Below are 25,658 nucleotides of genomic sequence, written 5' to 3' on the forward strand. Positions count from 1 at the left end.
TTTGTCCGGAATGATGTCTGGAAGGTCGTTCGGCTGTCCAGTCTAATTAGCATATCACACTTTTATTATTATAGATTTGGTGCCCGTAGAAGTAAATTGAGTATGTAATGCAAAAGGAATTACTAATAATGTCCTGGGTGGTGGGAGAATCTGGGAAGGCTGCATAGGCTTCTGAGTAAAATCTGAAAGGACAAATTATGTTGGCCAGTGTTTATCCTCAATGGAAGCCTTTTTTTGCATCCCTTTGTCCATATGGAAGTACATTGGTTCAGTAAAGAATAAAACACTCATTCCTTTGCTTTCTTTTTCTTATATATGGCCATTCCATACTGCAGGTCCCTTGGGGATTAACATGTTTGGCTTTTAATTTTGTTTCCTTCTTTAGACTTTGTCATATTTGGATTGGCTGAACTGGCACAAACTATAAATTATAGTCACTATTGTACCTGCTAATATGTCTTCTGCCATTGATAATGGTCCGCTCCACACTCATGTGCCCTCAGCTCATGCTTGCACACCCTGCTTGTGTTTTACAATTCCCCCCAAATCTGAAGAGTGTTATTGATATGGGCAGAGTATTACAAGTGGTAAAAAAACAAACAAACAAAAGCAAAAACAAAAACAAAACAAAACTAGGTTTGTAGGCTGAAGAAGTCTCATTTTTGCAAGATAATTTTGGGGTTTGATGGTTACCGGCAGTGCAGGACTGAGAGATGACGTTGAAAGGACAGCAGTAGGAGATGATGGCAGTCTTGCATGTTTTGCTTTGGTGTCCATGATTGAGGCATAGGGGGATACCAGGATTGATTATGGAAATGAAAGCTTAGATAAATACAGGAAGCAGGAGGTAAACAGCTATTACTTAACACAGGTCAGGTCCTCAGTCCTAGTCTAGATATCATGGAATCCACAAGGCAGCCTGGAAGGTGGATGTTTTTAGATCTTCATCTCTATGTTACAGAAGGGGAATCTAAGGCCCATAGTATGATACAGTTTGTCCAAGTTCACTCAGATGTTAAGTGGAGGAGCCAGGAATTTGAACTGAAGTTTTGTTTCCAAAGATTAGGCACTTAATCACCTTATTTTAACATTATTTAGATTGTTTAGAATCATTTGGAAAAATTTACTGTAGCTATACTTTTTTGAGAGTAACACTGTCATATTTCATATACAAACTTTCCAAAGAATAAGAAAAAGGAATGGTATATTTTTCTCTTCTGCTCCTTTGCATGTCTGTCTGTCTTTCTCTCACACACTCATACATACACACACACACGCACATATTAATGAAGATTCTATGTTTGACATATAGTAATGGTAGTAATTAAAGTCTACCCCCAAAAAACTGGGTTATTTTTTTATTTTTATGGATATACTAGAGGCCTGGTGCACAAAAATTTGTGCAGTGGCGGGGGGGGGTTGTCCCTCAGCCGGACTTGTGCCCTCTCACGGTCTGGGACCCCTCGGGAGATAACCACCTGCTGGCTTAGGCCCACTCCCCGGGTGGCAGATGGCAGGCCCGGATGGTGGCAGGGCTGGTGGCGGATAGTGCTTCCCCACCCCACTGCCCCAGGTCGCACATGGGAGGCCTGGATGGCGGGGGGGCGGGCGGCGGATTGCGCTTCTACACCCTGCCGCCCTGGGCCGCACACAGGAGGCCCGGATGGCAGCAGGTGGGCGGCGGATTTCGTTGTCCTGCCCCACCTGCAGTATGCAAATTTAACGGCCATCTTTGTTGGGTTAATTTGCACACTTTTCTGATTGGCTGATGGGCATAGCGAAGGTATGGTCAATTAGCATCTTTGTCTTTTTTTAGTGTAGATTAGTTTATCAATGAGGCAAAATCTCATAAATTATTTCCATGATACAGCATAAATAAGTGAATGTTTATAGTTTCACTAAAAAAGCCTGTGTTACAACTACCGCCAGTCAAACCTACAGAAGAGGATTTTTACTTAAAAATAAATTGATTATATATAAGTACTTATAAGATATCATACAACTCTTTTAGATGTTTTAAATTAATATTGCTTGCAAAAGGCTTCAAATCAATGTATTAAAACGAAATCCCAGTAACAAAACAACCACTAAAGTACTTTTTTGAAATTATACATTTCACATCAATAAGATTTCAAAGTGGAAAATGCATATTTCTTTTTTAAAAAATTTTTATTGATTTTTTACAGAGAGGAAGGGAGAGGGATAGAGAGTTAGAAACATCGATGAGATAGAGACATCGATTAGCTGCATCCTGCACACCCCCCATTGGGGATGTGCCCGCAACCAAGGTATATGCCCTTGACTGGAATCGAACCTGGGACCCTTGAGTCCGCAGGCCGACGCTCTATCCACTGAGCCAATCCGGTCAGGGTATTTTTCTTATAAAAAATTAAAATATTTTCTTTTCCTACAAAAATTTAAGAAATGTTCTTATTATTGAAACAAAATATATCTTAATTTAGACATGGATGGCTTATGAGGGATTTTTGTGTTTGTTAATAAAATAGTTGAAATAATATGAAGAATGGTTTTTGAGGGAGTCAAGGAATACAATAGTAAAATGTAATTCCTCTCATTGCTGCTTTATGAAACAACTTCTATTCTAGGTTAAATTATGGTTTTGTGGTCTTATTCAACAGCTTTTTTCTTTCTGACTTTTCTTATTTTTACTTTTTGGTATATAAGGTTACAATGTAGGGGCAGGAATTCCGTTGTCATGAGGGTGTAATTGCTTTTGATAATCTCCAAATCATTTACATTGTGTTTCAGAGTTGATATTTGTTTTTATGTTTACATAGGTATATTATGTGGGAATTCACACAGAGATCACACATATTACTGAAGATTCCATGTTAGACATGGATCTATTGATTAAGAGTTGCTAAAGTGTTGTAATCCCCTATTTTGTATCGCATTTTTCACTCTAGGTTGAAGAGAATAAAATATTATATCTTGAAGGAACTTGTAATTATGAGAACGAAGTCTTGCCACTTGCTCTTGCTTTATGTTTACTATCTGACTAGTACTTTACCTAGACCTTGCAAAAATATGAAAGTTATGGCTTTGGTTGATTTATTTCATAGAAATTCTAAGATTGCCAAAGACAGTTTAATATTTTCCAATGAGTTGATTTCAACTGAATGTTTAAGGTTATCAGGAGGTTAGCTTGAGTTAACAGTGCCTCTGTCAAGCTGCAAACAAAATTGAGAGTGCATAATTAGGAATGTGGCATTCCAAAGCTCTGAGATCCTCCATACATTTTTTTTTTCAGTTCACAAGTATTTAACACATATCCATTATACTCAAAACTATTTATATCTTATCTAGGTTTTTAGTACTCAAATTTAATTTGAATAACTTTACAATAAATGAAAAAATCCGCTGTTTCATAAGAGAGCTAACATGAGTAATTGGAAATTAAAATTTAAGCGAAATGAAAGAAATCCAAATGACTCATTTATCAAATAGATATGGGGTGCTATTCAAATATCAGCTGCTTTCTCTTTAGAGCTGTGGTTCTTGTGGCTGTATACTGAAATTACCTGGGAATGTTAAAACATACACATGCCTCAGTCCAATTCATAGACTAGGTACAGTGGTTGGCAAACTGCGGCTCGCGAGCCACATGCGGCTCTTTGGCCCCTTGAGTGTGGCTCTTCCTAAGCCTTAGGAGTACCCTAATTAAGTTAGTAACACTGTACCTACCTATATAGTTTAACTTTAAAAAATGTGGCTCTCAAAAGAAATTTCAGTCGTTGTACTGTTGATATTTGGCTCTGTTGAGTAATGAGTTTGCCGACCACTGGACTAGGATATAATTTGTCTGTAGGGTGACCGAGGTAGGCATTGCAAATTTGAAAAGCTCCTTGTTTGATTCAAATGGGAACACAGTGTTGAGAACCCTGGCTCCAGAACAGTGGTTCTTAAACTTTCCCCTGCAGAGGACTCACCTGGAGGGCTGGTTGCAACAGATTCCAAGCCACACCCCCAGAGTTCCTGGATGAGTAAATCCTGGGTAGGACCTGCACTTTTGCAAATCTAACAAGTTCCCATTCAATGCTGAGGTTGCTAGCCCTGGCACAGACTTTGAGCATGTTTGAAAGGCAGAATTTCCAGTCCCAGTCCCAATCTAAGGAATCAGTAGCATCTGGATTTTAAAACTATTCCCAGGTGACTTGGTGCACAGTAAAGTTTGTGAAACACTGGACCTAAAAAGACTAAATAAGGGAAAATACCATCAAAAGGGAATAGATTAAACAGTGGAACACTGTTAAATATTTGGCAGGAAATATAACTACTAGAAAAATATCCTAGCCAGTTTGGCTCAGTGGATAGAGCATCAGCCTGCGGACTGAAGGATCCCGGGTTCGATTCTGGTCAAGGGCACATGCCCGGGTTGTGGGCTTGATCCCCAGTGTGGGGTGTGCAGGAGGCAGCCAATGAATGATTCTTTCATCATTGATGTTTCTGTCTCTCCCTCTCTCTTCCTCTCTGAAATAAATAAAAATATATTTTAAAAAAAGAAAGAAAATTGTTGCTGTGAGGATCCTTGGACTGTATACCCAACTTTCTTTTAGAATAGGTTTGGTTTAGTTTACTGATATTTTATCTTCCTTAATCCAGTTAAGAGGTTTACATTGTAAAGTATAATTCCAAATTTACAGCAGAGAAAATTGAAGTACTACTGTGTTTTTTTGTCTTTTGGACTCTCACCAACTATAGAGTGAAAGAACCTAGATTTGAGATCAAGTCCCATTATCTCTATCATATAACTTTGCTTCCCTTTAACTGTTCAAGTCCTAGGATTTTATTACTATAACATGGTCGGTTTGGTAAGAAAACAATGAAATTACTTTTAAGTTTTGATTTGTTATATAGCATATAATCCACTATGAATAGGAAGATTTTGATGTTTTAATGCAAGTTAAACTACATACTATGTTCTAAATGAGAGATCAATTAGAAGTGTACAGTAAGAATAGTACAGGCATGTTTGGTAGATGAGGGTGAACTAAAGTCAGGGCTGCTCATTAGCTGCCACACAGTGCTATATCCTTGCCAGGGTATACAATCTTGAAATATTTCTTTTTCAAAATTTATTTTCTTTATTGATTAAGGTATTACATATGTGTCCTTATCCCCCCATCGCCCACCCCCTGGTGTCTGTGCCCATTGGTTAGGCTTATATGCATGTATACAAGTCCTTTGGTTGATCTCTTCACCTTACCCCCACCCTCCCCTACCTCCCTCTGAGGTTTTCTTTGCCAATTGATAACCAGCCACGAAATACTCAGTCCTCAGACCTTTTGCCTGACCTGCCTCAAGCACTCCTTCTGGACCTTAAACCCACTCAGAATCTATTAACTAAAGGATTAATGCCTATCATAGCCAGAGTTCTAAGAATCCTACACTATTTTGTTTTGGATGGGTCTCAGCCTATATATAGTGATGCTATTGCTGAGAAATGCATGGGACACTCACCTGGGCTATACTACTTGTGACAGCCCCAAAGATATTTTCCCTTTCAGAGCCATTGTTATGCCTGGACTGGCCCTTGCAGTTTTTGTTATGATTGCAAAATGCACCTCAATAACAGCTATGGGGAACTTTGAAAAGCAAGGTTTATTACTGAAAGTCCAGGAGGGTAAAAGACAAGCCTGAGGCCACCTGGAGCTGCACAGTGAGGTTGCAGAGAGAGAGAGAGAGAGAGAGAGAGAGAGAGAGAGAGAGCGCCTGGGTTTCTTTCTTTATTGGGGTCAAGGATGGGATACCTAGGGTTTCACATGTTGACTCTTGATTAGTGAATTTAAAGCATAAGAATGAGAGTTAAAGCAAAGGAAAGGAAAAGCAAGTAGATTTATTGTTTAAGAATTATATCACTGTTTTCTATATAGGGTAGCATTTATCAACCTTGTTATGGATTCAAAAACATTTTGATACATAATAAAACATACTATGCTTACTCTCATTAAAATAATAGGGCAAGCACTTAAATTGAAATATTATTTTTAAAAGAATTTAATACCTAAAAACAAAATGAAGAGAAATGTTTTTCTCAGTACATAATTGTGTAGGGTACTCAAATTGGGGTCTGTTTCTATTATTATTTTTTTAAAATGATTTTTATTGATTTCAGAGAGAGGAAATGAGAGGGAGAGAGAAACATCAATGATGAAGGAGAATCATTGATCGGCCGCCTCTTGCATGCTCCCCACCAGGGATCAAGTACACAACGCAGGCATGTGCCCTGATGTGGGAATTGAACCCTGACCTCCCGGTTCATAGGTTGACACTCAACCATAGACTGGCTGGGCTATTTCTATTGTTTTTAAAAGTATTTTTAACATGCTCCTTCCAGACACCATACTATTTTGGGAAGGGTAGGAACCCATATAACGTAATGGAGATTAGCAGAACATGAATCAGATCCAGAGTCCAACCATGTGTGTGCTAGAGTATTCAGATTGGCAACACGACCTTAGTAACTCTAATGTAAATTAATATCTGCTCTTTATGAGTCTTCCTAGGATATCCTATATAATAAAACCCTAATATGCAAATCAACCGAACAGCAGAACGACCAGTCGCTATGATGCGCACTGACCACCCGGGGGCAGACGCTCAACGCAGGAGCTGCCCCCAGCCTGCAGGCCCAGACCAGTGTCGGCAGCAGGGGGCGGGGCTGGCAAGTGTGCGGCATCAGGCCAGCCAAAGCGGGTGCCAGCCGCACCCCCATCACCCCGCTGGTCACCCCACAGATCGACCCTGATCGCCGGCCAGGCCTAGAGACCCTACCTGTGCAGGAATTTCGTCACCGGGCCTCTAGTTTGAAAATAAGTAAAGTGAGTCAAGAACCTCTAAGGGACACTGCCATATAGCTAGAACAGCCGTGGGCAAACCACGGCCTGCGGACCGGATCTGGCCCGTTTGAAATGAATAAAACTAAAAAAAAAAAAAGACCGTACCCTTTTATGTAATGATGTTTACTTTGAATTTATATTAGTTCACACAAACACTCCATCCATGCTTTTGTTCCGGCCCTCCGGTCTAGTTTAAGAATCCATTGTGGCCCTCGAGTCAAAAAGTTTGCCCACCCCTGAGCTAGAAGCAACTTTTGAGGTATTCAAAGCTCCCCTTATATATTAAGGAGAGCAGTATTTAGGACGTATTCATCTTTTGGAGACCATTCTTAGCACAGACCTGCTGCAAATGAGCCATCTAGAATTTTAGCATTGTGGCCACTGAAAGGGAAATCTCAAGAGTATTTTAATAATCATCTAATGATCATAACTGAAGGCAGTGTTAGAATATTGGCCCAAAACATTTGTTGTATTTTGGGGGACTGGCTTTTTCATAACACAATGTATTTTTCCACCTTTCTTGGTATTGTATGTGTAGGTAGAATAGGTAGTGAGCGGGGAGTAGAATTCTTAAGGGGCCATGCTTTGTTCTGACATAAGCATCTGTTCCTTATTCCTTACCTAGCCCCATGGAAGGCTATAAAGATACCTTCATTCTATGAAGAACATTATTTTCATGGTAGATCTTTTAAACCAAGTCTCAGGATTGTAGCACTGTCTTTTCCAAAGTAGAATGTTTGTTTATATTTAACCAAAACATATGATACCTGTGAATCATAATTAACTATATACAAAATAATACTAATAATTGTGATTTTCTCATTCGCTTGTAGCGAAATGGGGGTGTTTAAAATTTGTAAAGAAACTGCAAAAGCACAGAAAGGGAATTCCAAGATAATATTTACCCTGTCTTCTGAGACTATTAAAATCATAGCAGGTTGCAAAAAAAGAAAAGTTAACCATCGATGATGTGATTTCTCTCTTTTCCTCATTTTTCTCTTTTTTTAAAAAATATATATTTCTATTGAATTCAGAGAGGAAGAGAGAGGGAAAGATAGAAACATCAATGATGAGAGAGAATCATCGATTGACTGCCTCTTGCACGCCCCCTACTGGGGATCGAGCCTGTAACTCTGGGCATGTACCCTCAGCTGGAATCAAACCTGGGACCTTTCAGTCCACAGGCTGACACTCTATCCACTGAGCCAATCCAGATAGGGCTTTTCCTCCTTTTTCTTCTCTTCACCCCCAATCTCTCCAGGCACCTGCCTGAAGGCTGGTCCTCACAGAGCTCCTAAAGTTACATGCCCACGCAGTCGGCTGCTACAATTCCTCCCTGGAAACCCTACTTTAAACTGTGCTAACAACTATAGTATTTCCTCATAAGAATGCTGAGTTAAAAATTTTATATATATATATATATATATATATATATATATATATATATATATATATATATATATATAATTTCCACACACACACATATTAAGCAGCATTAGTGATTTAAAATTGTGAAAGAGCCCCTAAAGAGAGATTTTGAGATTTAAAAAATGGTTTACATTGATTACAGAATTATTTCCAGGTTGTTGGGCAGACTAAAAATGAGATGTTTCTTGTAAAAAGAATTGATATGTGTATAAAATAATGTGCAATGGACATATATTTCTAGACTTGATGACTATCTATCGATTTCTCATGTGTCTAAGGAAGAATTCTCTGCCCTTACCTTTCTTTGCTGTGATACAGATCAATGAAATACATTCACATGTGAAACATATGTCTGTGGATTTATGCACATTTCAATCAAGCCTAAACTCTTTTAAAGGTCACTAAATTGGTTAATAGCCACATATTTGCCAGAATTATTAATGTTCATAAGTAACTGTGTCTTTATGGACTGCAGATAACATATTATGGGTTATTGCAATGCCCACAAAAGCAGCTATAACTTTACTCCTTTTCCGTCCACTCAAGAAAGAATATTGAAAAACAAATGGGTGAGAATCACAGTATCATGAAGAATGTTTTCAGTCTATTTTGATCTATTAAAAATAAATAAAACTCTGTAACTTTATTGCTGATTAACAAAATGACATTTAATGTCCTCACTTGTGATGAGATATTCTGGTCTGGCCACATCATGGATGCCCTTGATTGTCACAAATACACATTACAGCATTAGATTAAATTCCATTGATTGACCTAACTTCCATAAATGTGCTAGCTATAGTAAACATTCAGTATTTAAATAAACATTTCAATTTAACCTTTTGTGTGTAAAGTTACATGAGAATTATTTTGCTAGCAATTATTGAATTGAGAAACATTGTGAATAGGTGTGGATTAGCTGCTTTGGAAAGCTTCCCCAAGGATGTTTGTTTTGTGTAATAAAATCCCCTAAAACAAATACAGTCAACCAAGTTATTCTATTACTAGAGGCCCAGTGTATGAAATTTGTGCACTGCGAGGGGGGGCGTCCCTCAGCCCAGCCTGCATCCTCTCGCAGTCTGGGACCCCTCAGGGGATGTCCACCTGCTGACTTAGGCAGCGGACATCCCTGTCACAGTTTGGGATCCCTCTCACAGTCCGAGACCCCTCACTCCTTACTGCCCACCTGCTCCCTGCTCCTTAGTGCTGCTGCAGAGGTGGGAGAGACTCCCGCCACCGCCACTGCGCTTGCCAGCCATGAGCCCGGCTTCTGGCTGAGTGGCCCTCCCCCTGTGGGAGTGCACTGACCACCAGGGGGCAGCTCCTGCACTGAGCTTTTCCCCCCTGGTGGTCAGTGCACATCATAGCGATCGGTCATCCTGCCGGTCATTCTGCTGTTCGGTCTGTTTGCATATTAGGGTTTTATTATATAGGATTTGTAAGTCTCTATTTAAATACTGTGTGGAGCCCTAACCGGTTTGGCTTAGTGGATAGAGCATTGGCCTGCGGACTTAAAGGTCCCAGGTTCGATTCCGGTCAAGGGCATGTACCTTGGTTGCAGGCACATCCCCAGTAGAGGGTGTGCAGGAGGCAGCTGATCGATGTTTCTCTCTCATCGATGTTTCTGACTCTCTATCCCTCTCCCTTCCTCTCTGTAAAAAATCAATAAAATATATTTTTAAAAAAATAAATACTGTGTGGATGGCCATAAACACTTGTTTTTGCTAGTGATGGTGGAGATGATGGGTTTTTACAATGAGAAGCACTTTCAAAGGGTTGACCCAGATATTTTTTTCTTCCATTTCTCACTTTTTTCAGTCCTGTAAATAGAAATCTAGATCATTAATCCAAAGTAGTGTCAGCTATAAGCTCTTCTGCAATTCTTCATAGCCACTGCCAGTTTTTCCAACATGTAATTTTATAATTTTCTAGCTGTTTTGTGGAGAAAGGTTTGAACAGAAAAGCATATTAAGGCTAAAGAGAAAGCTTCCAATGCTATATCCTGCAGCCGTGCCCCTTCTTTTTGCTGTGCTTAACTCTCTATGAATTCAAACCATGTTCAATAGCACTGCTTTTAGAATGTAAGATCTGCCTTTATATAGTACAGCCAGGGAGGAGAGCCTAGGTTAAAATGAGAAAGATATAAATAATATCATAATATTTCTCATGGTGTTTGACATATTGTTGATAGGCCATCACTGTACTTCATACACTGTTGGAAAATGATAAAATACTGTAATTACCAGGCCATTCATCACATAGAATTAACATGAAGCTTCAAAGTTTCATCCCTAAAGTGATTTGGGATGACAAGCAAAGAGTCTCTTAAATCTTCACTATTAATAGTGACAGAATTAGAGATGTGTAATTAGAGTATTAATTCTTCACCAGCTAATGGCCAGAGAGATGAATGATGAGACTTTGCACACCTTATTTAATGAATTATATGTGGTCAACATGCGATTCAATATAAAAATTATGGTTTGTAAAAATATAATTTGCATTTTATTGGTTATTCTCTACTGCAGACATAATGTTCTTACTTGACTTTTTTTCTAACTTAGATTTCTGTTGGTTTTACCTTTTCTAGCATATAGTAGGTTCATATCTAGAATCCAGTAGTGTGGAGAATGATCAAATAGGACTCAGGCAGTGATGGCTGTTCAGATGTGGAGGAAGATATATGGTGTGTGATATGTGTGTATGCGTGTGTGTGTGTGTGTGTGTGTGTACATGACTGATTCAAGTGTAAAATTATCTTGATATACTATTGTAATGCAGAACTGAAACCAATAAGGCAATGTAACAGTGGTAAGGTATTAAATATAGTACTTCTATGGAAAATCAGTTGAACAAGATAGAGTTGTTACATAAGTTAGGCCCAATATACCCTGAGTGTTTTGTGGCTGGTAAAAATAATAAGGCACTTTCACAATGCTTTCACAAACTAGAGTGCAGGTTATAGAAGGTAATAGTACTCTCCACTGGTTTAATAACTTTTGCAGTATTGTTTCAGTTATCAGACACAGTTAAAGTAGGACAAACACAAAACAAAAATTCATCTAAACAAGTTAAACAGTTTGAGAACTATTTGACGACATTGCAGTTGAAATAATCCTTGACCATTCTAAATGTTGGCAATCTTACGAAGAGAAACCTTAGAGAAGATATACTGTGTTTAAATATTTGAAGAAATGTAATGGGAGTTAGATGGTAGATTTTGTTCCTTGTTGTTCGGAAACAGAATGTCTCCAGCTACAGCTCTCCAGATAGAAAATGGGTCGTCTCCGAGTCGTGAGTGTCACTCTAGTAGTATCTCCCTACTAGTGTCATCGGAGACTAGACACCATTTGTCAGGGATGTTATAGAAGAAGAAGTTATATAAATGAACTCTTAGGCTCCTTCAACTCTTAACATTTCTTGAATCTCATTATGAACCTGAATAGTTACCGGCTGTGTTGTAGAGCACACTAGACATGAACTTTACCTTCTCTGTTAGAAGCTTAAAAGTAAAAAAAATTTAAACCATTAAAATAGGTATGGTAGGTGGTTAAGAAAAGCAAAGTAGGTAGAAAGAAAAATAATAACTGATTCATGTCTTGACTCTTAAAGGTATCCAGGATATTTAAAGTATTTTAGTGCATTTACTGCATCTGGACATTTTATTTTATTGAAATGCAATATTTTCATTTTTAGGTTTTCACTTCCAGTTATTGCAACAGCAGAAAGCTGCATTCTTACTACTTACCCATATCTGGCATTTCATATTGATGAGGAAAACATTACTGTAAGGAATGGTAAGTTGCATGTGACTGTTTTCTCTCTATCACTGTATCGGTTCTTGTTACCCAAGGCTAACATCTAGAAGGAAAGTGACTTTAAATATTAACAGATATTATCCTGGCTGTTGTGGCTTACTTGGTTGGGCATCATCCCATACACCAAAAGGTCACCAGTTCGATTCCCAGCCAGGGCATATGCCCCGGTTGCAGGTTAGGTCCCTGGTCGGGATCTATAGGGGAGGCAAATGATCAATGTTTCACACATCAATGTTTCTCTTTCTTTCTCCCTCTCCCTTCCCCTCTCTCAGAAAAATCAATAAAAACATATTTTAAAAAAGAAAATAAAAAAATGAAAATTAACGCATGTTTAATAAACTCCTGCTATTACCAGGAGCCATGTTTAGTATTGAGAGTTGAATATGGCAGTGTTTCTCTCTTTCTCTTTTTTTTATCCTCACTTGAGGATATTTTCCACTGATTTTTAAAAAAATATTTTTTATTGATTTTAGGAAGGGAGAGGGAGAGAGAGATAGACACATCAATGATGAGAGAGAATCATTGATTGGCTGCCTCCTGCATGCCCCCCACTAGGGATCGAGCCCACAAACCAGGCATGTGCCCTTGACCAAAATTGAACCCGGGACCTTTCAGTCCACAGGCCGACACTCTATCCACTAAGCCAAACCAGCTAGGGCTCCATTGATTTTTAGAGACAGTGGAAGAGAGAGGGGTAGACGAGAGAAATATCGATGTGAGAGAAACACATCAACTGATAGCCTCCTGCACGAGCCCTGACCACTGCCCAGGCCGGGGAGGACCCTGCAACCTAGTTATGTGCCCTTGACCAGAATCAAACCAGAGACCCTTTGGTCCGCAGGCTGATGCTCTATCCACTGATCAAAACCGGCTAGGGCAGATAGTGACTCTTAATTCCAAAAGTTGACAATTTAGTGAGGGGTACATAAATAAATTAATACAAACAGGATAGAATTAAGAGCTGAGTGCATGAGTGAATTGAAATATTAGGAATGTGAGGGTGGTGCAGAGGTTAATGCAGATGTTGGTCTAGGGTGACTTTATAGAAGAGATGACGTTTGTGTAGATCTTCACAAATAATGATCTTGAACAGGATGATTGAGGCAAAGGACTATATAGCAAAATCATTGGGGTGTGATAGGAAATATAAGGCAGGCACTGTAGGGGCAGAGCCACACCACTACTCCGTTTATTCTCTTATAGTGGGAACCATCTGTGATTTTGAATATCAGTGATTTGGAAAGGGAACAATTGTTGGGATGCAAAATGAATCAGACTGAGAAGGTGTTGGGGTCCAACCCCAGCAGGTCCAGGGGTTCCCAAAGGTGTGGATGGAGTCGGTGAAGAAGGAATGACACGGAGACAGCGTTCAGTTGATCAGCATAGTTGGTTCTCCAGCCAGGTTCTCTAGCCAGGTTCTAGCCAGGTTCTCCAGTCAGGTTCAGTCTTTATTGTCCTATTACATCTGTATTTATACCAGTTGATTTTAATCCTATCCATTCTATTCTAAAGGATAGGGTGTTTGTTAATCTAGTTCTGTTGAGTTTAATCCTGTCTAGGTTAATCTCTGTGTTCCATTATAAGGGCTATTTCAAGGTCACTGCTCTACTAATAAGCTACAAGGAAGTGACTGAAGGAGATTATCCTACCCAGTAAAGGTTATGTCCTCCCAGCCTCGCTGCTTGCCTTCCCTGGGACTGCCCTGTGTCGGTGGGTTTCCAGGGGTATAGGCTTTGGTGCTTTCCCTGGTGGGCAGACCCCTGGGGATGTGGGCCCAACAAGTCCCAAATTTATTGCCAACAGTCTTAGTCCAAGTTCTTCATAAGTAGTACATGGTATTTCTGTAACACTAGGGGGTTTCACTGATTTATTCTCTTCCTTAGTCCTGTTAATCCCTAACTCCAGGGAAAAAATCCCCACCTGGGGAAACAAGCTTTCTTGGAGAGGTGACCTTGGTTAAAACACATAGCTCTAAGAAGGGGAGCAAACATATTAAGAACAGTATAGCATATATGCCAGGTCCCTTGAAACATATACTGTACAGATGTTTTTTCCCTGCAGCGACTGTGTCAAGCAGCAAGGATGGACCGGCTTCCGGCAAGAAGGAGAGTGGTCAGTAGACTCACTGGGAGTTACTGCAGAGGAAATGTTGAGAAAATATAAAAACAATTGGATGAGAAACTGCTGAGCTGGGAGAGATGTGAAATACAAGGCACAGAAGAGAATGATGGATGGAGTAAATCTAAGGGGATGAGAAAGGATGGAGAATGGGAAAAATTCCCTCTGTATAATAGATTGTCAAGGCCTTAAGTTTCAGTAATGAGTTGGAGGTCTTTTCTGTGTTTTTAACAAATTTTCTCATATTCTTCAGTTGCTTCTTCAAATGTTTATCATTCTATGAAACACTCAATACTGTTCTTCCTCAGTCACAGGAAATGACCTTTTCTCTGACTTTACAGAAGAAATAGAGACCATCAGGCAGGAACACTCTATGCATGCATCAGAACACATTATCTCTTCATCACAAAGCTCAGAGGCAAGACTCTCTCCTGACTTAGGCCATTGATGATCTTGATGATCAACTAACCTGGCTTACTCCTGCCCTTCAACTTCTGCCTCCCTCTTAGCTGCTTTGCGGGAGTGTGCAGGATGACAACTGGGAGGAAAGGAGATGACATTCTCTCAGGGAACTGGCTCATTCCCAAAGGGAAAAGGGTGAATTCAGGCCACACATGCTTGATTTAGTCTTTCCAAACTTACCAATCAGATGAACCACTCAATTTCTCAGGGAGAGGGAGAAAAAATAGCAAAGGAAGGTAGGCTTTTAGAGTACCTCAGCTCCTTCAACAGGAAGGAAATGTCCGGGGTGAGGAAGAAAGTGTTCTTCCATGACACTGTTGTACCTTCACTATTCAGCAGCAGTTTCTACTATTGACTATTTTCTCTCTCTGCCTAGTCCTGATGTTACTTTTTTATATTTTTCTAATATACTGGGCAGACATTTTAGATAACACACCATAGAAGGAGCAATGGATGAAGGCATAGACCTGGGTGGAAATTCTATTTTGTGAGTTAACCTACCATTTTGCCAAATTTTTTTTCAGTATTTTTATTGACTTTTAGAGAGAGAGGAAGGGAAAGGGAGAAAGAGAGAGAAACATCGATGTGAGAGCAAAACATTGGCTGTCTCCTGCACAATCCCATACCAGGGATCAAGCCTGCAACCCAGGTATGTGCCCTGACCTGGAATAGAACCGCCAACCTCTTGGTGCATGGAACAATGCCCAACCACTAAGCAACACTGGCCAGGGCTTGCCATATGAATTTATCTCTAATTCTCATATCCTCAAACATCTGTATTGAACAAAATGTGCATGGTGAGGGAGAAGCAGTGTACTAAAAATATGTGCTTATTTCAAAAGGCTTTTCTGAGGACTCAGAGACTATAAATACCTGGAAATATTATTATTATTTCATTATTATTGCTATTATAACTTATTATTTTATTGTTTTATTACTCTTTTATACTTTTAATAATATCTTCCCCAAAATAATGAAGAATTATTATTCAAAATATTGCTATCTCTTTAAAAGAAAAAAAAATCATAACTTTGTGTTTGCAGGATGATTGAGTATGAAGTGTATTGGTTAAAATACTGCATTTATTTGGGTAATTATTATTCTAGAAAGATATCATGATTCTTAAATCTTCTAATGTATCTTTATAAATATATGGTGTCCCAAAAATGTATATACACTTTGAATAATTATAAAGGCAGTGTTTATTAAAATACATTTCATTTTCAAAATGTAATAGAACCTACCGACATTGTTTATATACATTTTGGGGGATATTCTGTATTTATAATAATAATTTATAATATATATTTAGTGCTTTTCAGGCATATGGTGCTTTGCTAAAGGCCTTATATTTATTTCATTTAGTCCTTTCAACAACTCTGAGTTCAATACTCTTATTAATCTCACTCTACAGACTAGGAAAATGACTCATAAAAGGTTGAGCAACTTGCCCCGGGGAATACTAACCAAATTTGTGAGACCTCAGAGGCTTCACACTTAGTAGCTACAGTGCTCTAGAGTACATTATGGTCGGTAAAGGTGAAATCTTAAAACATATTAAGTATATCCAAAAGTAAAGCAGTATGATTTACTTGTTAGAGCTAATATGCTAAATAAAAACTATTATAAGAATCATTAACATAATTTGAAGGGTACAGATGTGGGTTTGTATCCAAGTAGGAACTTTTTATAAGTGAGTTGGTAAGTAGAAAAGACACTGTCAAATGCATACACGATGACTCATTCTATCCTTGAATTCCCTCAGACTCACTTCTGTGGTTTATAGTTGTGTAGCATTCTGGAGCTATGCACACTTACTGGATAAAGGTTCTCTGGCAAATTCTAAACTGTCTTTGTACTGAAAAAGTGGAAGGAACATAGTATATGTTAGCATATTTGTATGTGTTATTGCTCATAAAATAATTCTCAAAACAGATTCATGAGCTCAGAACCATTGGTTTTATTTTATGAATAAAAACATATGTTGCAGAGAACTTGTATAATATACTCATGGTTTAACAGCTCAAGAGTTATAGTATCAAGCTTTCAAATTAGATATTTGTAACTGTACAGGCTGTGCTTTTCTGATAGAATTATATTATGAATATATGTATATCTATAGACACACATACATACACACACATGTGGATGGATGGACAGACAGATAGATAGATACATACATACACACATACATACATAATCTACCGTAAGTCACATCACTGCTTTTTCCTTGGTCAGCATTGCCTTTGATTGGGTTCAGATTACCATGGTCGCAAATTCTATCATATATACAGCAACTCTAACTGGAATAGATATTGAAGGCTGTGCAAAATGGTGTCAGCTCGTAAGGGAGCAGTGATTTCATTTCAGAAAAATAACTGAGAAGAAATTACATTTGTTAGTGACACACTTTCTTTATATTTGTTTTTGAGCACCATATATCACAATTTCAAAACTTTTGGTGTAAAAACACTTAAATGTTTTGCATATCCTAGTTTATGCTAAAGTTGAGCATTATTTATTCTCCAAAATCATTGATATACCATAATAATTTCCTTATCAAGCAAAGTTTATTGATTCAGACAACCATATCACCTTTTATGTTATTTTTTTCTTATTTGACATCTTACATCTTGGACATTTGACATCTTGACATCTTACATAATGGACATTTAGGCTTATTTCTTTTATTTTGTACTGTGTATATATAATATATATGTATATGTACATATACATATATACATATTTATGTATTATATATATGAAATTATGATATTTAAGTCCAGTAATTTGAAATTAAATTCAATAATGAATTTCCAAACGCTTGTTTGGCTTACTATGATGCAATGTGTCATTTGCAGATAAGGATCCCAGCCTTGTGAAGACTTCAAAACATGTTTCGCTTTCCTATGAAGAAGATGGATTATCTTCTCCTGCTCCATCTAAATGTGAGGAGATTGATCCTGCAAAGAGATTCTTCATCGGTATGTGGCAAATATATAGTGTACCACTCAGAGCCATTCTGTAACATGATCTCTTTAATATTATGTGATTTAAAGCTTTAGTTTTTATCAGGGAATAAGAAATACAAGAAGAAAATCATGAATTTGTCGTTAGTTCTAAGTGGGTCATCTGCTTTGGGAGCTCTCACCAATAGTCTCAAGAAGAGATTCTCTAATGTTTTTGCTTCACAGTACACTTAGTAGCTCAGCCATTTTCCCACAGGCCAAAGGATGTGCTAGGAAGTTCCGTTTATTAAGTGGTTTGGTCCAAAAACCGCTGAGTAGTAGTATATGTGATAGCCAACAAATGTTAATTGAGATGCTAAATATCCTGCAAAGCCCCTGTGAATTTGCTATGGCATCCCAGGTACCCTCTGACCCCAGTTTGGGAACTGTCTAACTAGGGGTTTGTCTGCTAATTACCTAGCTGGGATTTAATGTTGCCTGTCTTGGAAAGAGGTGAGCACAGAAAAATATGCAAACTTGCAAGTATCTATTTAAATATTCCTGTCTCTGAATATGGGTAGTATTGACAATTTTTTGTTTTATTAAATGAACCAAACCAAATGAATTATTGTGGGGTTTTTGAATGAGTTGTGTTTGTGCCCTTACATAGGCAGTTTTTTTTTTTTAAGTATGATCATACCATTTTATATTATTGAAAATTTCTCAAGAATTAACTCAAAATGTTTTGGCTTATTGAAGTGGGCTTCACTTGGATAGAAAGTCACTTTGAATCTAAAGCTGGTATTTTGTTTCTGTTTTTAAGCTAAGGTTTAATTCTGTCTAACAAATAAACCAAATAATTGTTAAAATATTTTACATATATAATTGAAAATGAAAGGTTCCATTTTGAGGAGTGTTTTCCCATACAGTTATGGAAAGAAAAAAATTTAATGTTTTTTATTGTAAATCATCTATTTTTAAAGTATTTCTGTTGGAATTTAAAAATAAATGATTTTCCTTTTTTATTTTAAGACTAGAGCCCGGTGCATGAAAATTCGTGCACTGGGGAGGGGGAGTTCTTCAGCCCAGCCTGCCCCCTCTCACAGTCTGGGAGCCCTCAGGGGATGTCCTACTGATGGGGGGGGGAGGGGGGAGCAGGCCTAAGCTGCATTCTGACCTCCCTCTGCAGGAGGCAACTGGGCTGATCAGGGGAAGGTGCCGCCCCCATTACCCCACATCTGCTGCTGCCTCTGGCCTCCCTCTGTGTGAGGCGACCAGGCCGATTAGGGGAAGGTGCCACCCCATCACCCCTTGCTGCTGTTGCTACTGCTGGCCACCACGGCTACCAGCCCTCCGCCCTCCCTGCTTAGCGCTAGCCCCGCCCCCTACCCACTGGTGTGTGAGGGGCAATCTGGAGCCAGGCCAGCTAGGGAAAGGTCTGTGGGAGGTTAAAGCACTGTAGGTCGCACCCCATCCAGCCTCTGCGGAGGCGTGGCACCGGGACCAGGCCCGTCCTGCTGCCTCTGTGGCTGCCTCTGCAGAAGGAGCAGCACTGGGACCGGACCGCACAGCCCCCTCTCCTGCTGCCTCTGCGGAAGGGGCCCGTGGCGCTGGACTGGCCTGTGCCGAGGCCTCTCCTACACCGCTGGCCCTCGGCCCTCCCAGCCGCCACAGCTGCCGGCCCTCAGCCCTCGCAGCAGCTGTGGCTTTGTCCAGAAGACAGCCAGTCTAATTAGCATATTATCCTTTTATTAGTATAGATAGCAGTAAGTTGGATCAGACTTCTTTGATTGCATAGAATAATTTGTAGAATGGGATCTATTTGTCGACCTACAAATTGCAATAGCTGACAGAATATTTTACTCTATGGTCAAATAACCCTTTTTGCAAAAAAAACACACGTGAATTTTAGGAATAGAAGAAACACCTGGAAAAGTGAAAAGCCCAAGAAGTGAAAAGCCTAAGAAGAAAGGAGATAAATCAGTGGAAAAGCAGGAGGAAAATAAGAAATTCTGTCCTGATCCAGGAACAAAGGCATATGACTTCATTCAGAAAATTGTAAATGCAGTTCAGACCTGGTTCAGCCTCTTCGGCTGGCCTGACGGACCACATTGTCTTTCTGTTCCAGACAGTATAAGAAGGTGACAGTTGCATTATTCTCTAAATCCTTTGCTTTTTATCATATAATAAAATATAATCTATTAATTGGAGTTGTTTTAAGTGAAATACATTATTAAGTAATTTATTCTTAACTGATAAATTATAAGGAGACTATTAAGGAAAGCTAAAAAATGCAAATATAAATTCTTTAGTATACACTTACATTTCTATTCCTTCTAAATATCCAATGATTTTAGGCAGCAATGAAAATCTCCGAAGCACAGTTCCCTCATTTGTCAAACAAAGGGGAGTCTATGGGTAGGAAATCTCTTGAAAAAAATGGAAACTCCACATGACTCTACAAATGACCTATCAGTCCTAGATCTAGACTATAGTCAGATAAACAGTGGTACTAGTAAACAGGAAGTGTCAATTTCTGCAACACTATCTCCTCTTTGACAATACCTCACTCTTCATGGGTGTTTTTTTTTTATTACTGAGCATGTCTGAAATAGTTAAACTGCATCGGTTACATTAGGCCACTTAATTCTGTTGTTAATTTACATAGGAAGTCAGGCACCTCCCTTGTTATTTATGTTGCTGGTGTCGTGGTTCTCAAGCTCTTGGAACTCCCTTCTCAGAACTGATATAACTTGCTGGCCCCATGGGGTCAAGTACTAATATCTAGCTAGAAGATCTATATTATAATTTTTGCTTCTGTACTTAGGAGTGAGCTAGGTTACATTGGGTCTATAGTTATATTTCAATTTAACTTTTTCAGTGTTTTTTAAATTAATAGGACAGTGTAAGCTACATAGAATAATTTCACTAATATTTCATATTTGTTTATGGTGAGAGAAAATGAATGCAGCAGATAACCTGAAAATTTGACAGCCTGATCATAAAATTATCTGATCCCAGGAAATTAAGTGAAGCTATTCTGTTATAACTTTTCAGTATTTTGCTTTTGTGTTTGTTCTACTGAAAATTGTCTATTTTGAGTAAATCTTTTTTAAAAATATGGTTTTATTAATTTTGGAGAGAGAGGAGTGAGAGAAACATCAATGAGGAGAGGGAATCATTGATGGGCATTGAGCCTGGTAACCTGGACAACCCAGGCATGTACCCTGACCAGGAATCGAACAGTGACCTCCTGGTTCATAGGTCGATACTCAATCACTGAGCAATACTGGCCAGGCCATCTCTTATCCTTGGTGTCTTCTCAGCTGACATTATTCTTGGGCATATATCACAATTTGGTGCAGGCAATGTCAGGAAATAGAGATTGCATTGTCCTATTTAAAGAACAGAGAGCCCGGCAAGTGTGGCTCAGTGGTTGAGTGTTGACTTATGAACCAAGAGGTCATGGTTTCATTCCTGGTCAGGGCATATGCTCATGTTGAGGGCTAATCCCCAGTAGGGGCATGCAGGAGGCAGCCAATCAATGATTCTCTCCCATCATTGATGTTTCTATCTCTCTCTCCCTCTCCCTTCCTCTCTGAAATCAATAAAAATATATTTTAAAAAAACAATAACAGATAAATACATGGGAACAATAGATCTCTGGACTTTATCTTAAAAGCGAGAATTTCTACTCATGAGGCCAATGTGCAAGATGTGCCTTTTTAAGTATTAAAAGACAAATATTGAGAAAATATATGTAAATTGGTCTTTGTATAAACATGTGTGATGAATGTTTGAACCTCTTCCTCAATATCTCCTATATCATCTGGAGTTATTCAGTGGTTTTGATAAGACTGATATCATATTTGTTAGTACTGTCTTCATTCTCCCAGAATTATTTTAGGATTTGTATTTCTCTGTTAATCTCCTATTCTGTAGTTCACTGGAATAAAATCTGAGCATGAGAATATTTTATATCATTTAATACTAGAGGCCCAGTGCATGCATTCGTGCACTGGCAGGGTCCCTCAGCCTGGCCTGCACCCTCTCGCAATCCAGGACCCCTTGGGGATGTTGGACGAAACCCAGCAGTCCGACATCCCCCAAGGAATGTAGTAGTGTGTGAAACGGCAGGCGGCTGGGAGGAGCTTGAGCCCGGGCTGGGCACCGTGCCACTCACGCTCCTCCTGGCCCCTCCTGCTCATCCTGGCCCCGCTGCACCTGCTGCTGCCTCCACTTGGTAGTGCTCCTGCAGAGGCAGGAGAGGCTCGCACTGGCACAGCTGCACTTGCCAACCATGAGCCTGGTGTCTGGTGCCTGTTCGTCAGCTGAGCGGAGCTCCCACTGTGGGAGTGCACTGACCACCAGGGGGCAACTCCGGCATTGAGTGTCTGCCCCTTGGTGGTCAGTGCATGTCATAGTGACCGGTCAAACGGTCGACTGGTCGCTTAGGGTTTTATATATATAAAAGAGGCATGGATTCGTGCACCAGTGGGGTCCCTCGGCCTGGCCTGTGGGATCAGGCTGAAACCTGCTCTCCAACATCCCCAAGGGGTCCTGGATTGCGAGAGGGCACAGGCCAGGCTGAGGGACCCCACTAATGCATGATCGGGGCCAGGGAGGGATGTGGGAGATTGGCCAGCCGGGGAGGGACCACGGGAGGGCGTCAGGGCATGTCCAGCCCATCTTGTTCACTCCTGATCGGCCGGACCCCACCAGCAAGCTCACCTATTAGTTGTAGTGCCTGCCCCCTGGTAGTCAGTGGACATCATAGCAACTGCTCAACTAGTTGAATGTCTGTCCCCTGGTAGTCAGTGCATGTCATAGCGAGTGGTTGAGCAGCTTAGCATATCATTAGCATAGTACGCTTTGATTGGTTGAATGTACAACTGGACGACCGGACACTTAGCATATTAGGCTTTTATTATGTAGGATAGATACTTGGCATTCAGTAGGCCCTTTCAGTTAGAAAACTTATTGTTTGTTTTCTGCTATTTCTTTTCTGCTATTTCTCTATTTTCTGTTCCTAAATCTCCTTTTAGAATGATCGTGGACCCGCATGACTGATCCTTTATATTGCTCAATTATATTTTCTGTTTTTCATCTTTTTCTATCTTTTACTTCCTTATGCTTATAGATCACCTTCATGTCCTCTTTCAGTCTTCTATAAAAAATTTGATTTGTTTTCTAAGAATTCAGTGTTATTCTTTATTTCTTCCTTCCTTTCTTTTCTCCACCCTCCCTCTCTTTCTTCTTTCCTCTTTTCTGTCTTTTAATTTCATAATACCCTATTGTTTGTGTTATGGATGCATGCCTTCTCAAATATCTCTTCCACATATAGTATTTCTATTAATTATCCTTATTACCATGCTATAGGTTACCTCCTCCCTCTGTATAAGCCAACTCTAAACTTGATGCCTCTCTTATGGTCCTTTAGGAAAATGGCTTCCTTTCCCCCTGTGGTTTACTGCTATGCCATCCATCATTTTGATTTATTCTTCAATACAATTCCATCCATTGTCTGTCTTACAGATATTCTTAAAGTTTCTTGTATAATGATCCTTTCCCCAATTTCAGTGTTGTTACAGGTTTATTCCCTTTCTCCAATTTTTCTGACATTTCAGGTATATTTTGAGAGAGAGAGAAGGTAAGCACATATGTTTAGTTTATTATCCTAAACAGGAAGTTGCCTTTCCTTATAATTTTCTGCAGTTTTACTCTTTCATTTATCTTCCTATAGTTCTAACTTAATGACTTATCATTTCTATTATTGATTTCATTATTGCTGCCTAATAATCCATGCCCTTCTGAACTTGCTTTGCAATATCTCTCTTACCTTCTTTTTCTTTTTTCTTTATTGATTAAGTTATTACATATGTGTCCTTATCCCCCCATTTACCTTATTTCTTTAAATATAATTTTATGATGATATTTTATTAACAATAATGATTAATATATTTTGGACTTTTACTGTGAAATAAAAGTCCAGGAATTATTATATGTGCTTTGTGGGTAATAATTCATTTACTCTTTATCCTATGATGTAGGTAATATTGTTATCACCATTATACTGATGAGAATCTGAGGCATAGAGAGAATAAGTAATTTTCCCAAGGTCACTCAGTTGATAGACAGCAGAGCCAGAATTTGAACATTCCATCCCAGAAACTCTCATTTTGTATAACTATATAGAATCTTACCATAAATCAAGTTAATCAGTGGAATGTTTTACCAAATATAATGAGAGCATATAAAAATAAGGAAAATATTTTCTCTATGCCTCCATTTCCTCATTTTTAAAAAGGAGATAATGATAATACTTTCTAGTGTTGCTGTGATATTTAAAAGAGGTAATGCCTTTAAATTGTATTAGAACAGAACTTAGGACCTAATAAATATTCAGTAAATGTTAGTTATTCTTATTAAATTAAATTGGAATTATGTTAATAGTGTTACACATTTCTGATTTCATTAACCATATTCACCAACTCTTCTATTTAGCAATGGAAGGTAAATTTAAAACCCATCCTATCAAAGCACTTATCCAAATGTTATTGATAATACTTCTTCCTAGCAGGAATTCCCCCCAGCTTGATATAAGAAATTTTGACATTTAAACAGATATATACATGCACTTCTCTTTGCAACTTTAAGCTTTTGGCAAGATCATTGATAAATTTAATAATATAAACATAAAGTATCGTCACCATTTCTGGGTAGGCTGCCTAGTCATACTGCAACCATGTCTGAGAAAGTAACAAACAAAAACTTTAGTTTGAGACAAAGTGTTAAAATAAAGTGGTTATAATAACTGATGAGAGTTGAGTTCATTGAGTTATTTTCACTTCTACACACTACTATAAGAATAATGAAACATTTGATAATTTTTATTTTCAAAATAGTTTCCTTTCTTAACCATTTTACTACTTGCTTGCTGATGATTGTGGTAAGTGGTGGACAGTTCCTTCACCTGGACATAAGTACACAGCCTTTTCCTTGAGCATATTTTCAATCTCCAAAGTATGGAGACTCTCATAATTGAAAAAGGAACTTAAACTCATTTAATAGCTTAATACTTAAAAAAGGGGAGAAGGAATATGGTTAAAACTTACCAAGTTTTAAATTGATACAAAGTATGTAGATAGTTAAAAAGACACATTTTTACATAATGTGTGCTCCCAATGGGCATACATGTTGTCTTCTAACAAACCTCTGGACATTAATTTTAATTAGTTAATTTCAGTATTCATATGCTAGAGGAACTTTGAAAACCCAAGGTGTTCCATCTTGACTTTTTAAATCATGAAATAAAACACATATTGAAAAAAGTTCAAGACCAAATGCAACCCCTCAATGTGCACCTAGAGCAAACCCCTATGCAGGTATGATTTTACCGGCACCTGCAACGCCTCTTGTGGCCATTACAACACTACCAAATTTCTACACCTGATATGAAACTATTGACCCAACTTTTATGCTAATTATTTCCTTGTGTTTTGTTTTGCCACCCAAGCATACATCTATAAACTACAGAGTTTAAAGTTTGTTTTAATTTTGATAATTTTATTGCCATGTAACATACAGACAGAATTATAAACACGTGAATACATGTGTAGCCACCACTTAGACCAGTGGTTCTCAACCTTGGCTGCACATTAGAATCACCTGGGAATCTTTTTAAAATCCTGATTTCTAGGCCTCATCTTCCGGAAATTCTGTTTCTTTGTTACTAATGTTGTGGCCCCACTCCATAACAAAGAAACAGAATTTCTGGAAGATGAGGCCCAGAAATCAGGATTTTAAAAAGATTCCCAGGTGATTCTAATGTGCCCGCGGGGGGACCCCCCGGCTTTAAGCCCGACCCCAAAAAACCCGGGGGGGGAACCCCCCTCCCCCTTTTGAAATTTTTTTAAATATTGTTTTATTTGGGGCCAAGAATTAATTGAGGTTTTTTTTAAAAAATAATTTGTGAAAAAAAAAAAAAATTTTTTGTAACTTTAGGAAAAGACGGGTTTTCTTGT

The 25,658-nt window shown here is 38.7% G+C and overlaps 1 protein-coding gene across 1 annotated transcript in view; it reads left to right on the forward strand.

Moving 5' to 3' along the window:
- The window catches only part of CFAP47 (cilia and flagella associated protein 47), a 425,326-nt gene that overhangs the window by 135,654 nt on the left and 264,014 nt on the right, over positions 1-25,658 (forward strand). Inside the window, 3 exon segments of the mRNA XM_014462850.1 lie at positions 11,985-12,085; positions 17,548-17,670; positions 19,547-19,775. Of these exon segments, the coding sequence (XP_014318336.1) occupies positions 11,985-12,085; positions 17,548-17,670; positions 19,547-19,775 (453 nt within the window).

The sequence above is a fragment of the Myotis lucifugus genome, unplaced genomic scaffold, assembly GCF_000147115.1.
Source record: "Myotis lucifugus unplaced genomic scaffold, Myoluc2.0 scaffold_192, whole genome shotgun sequence".
NCBI lineage: Eukaryota > Metazoa > Chordata > Mammalia > Chiroptera > Vespertilionidae > Myotis > Myotis lucifugus.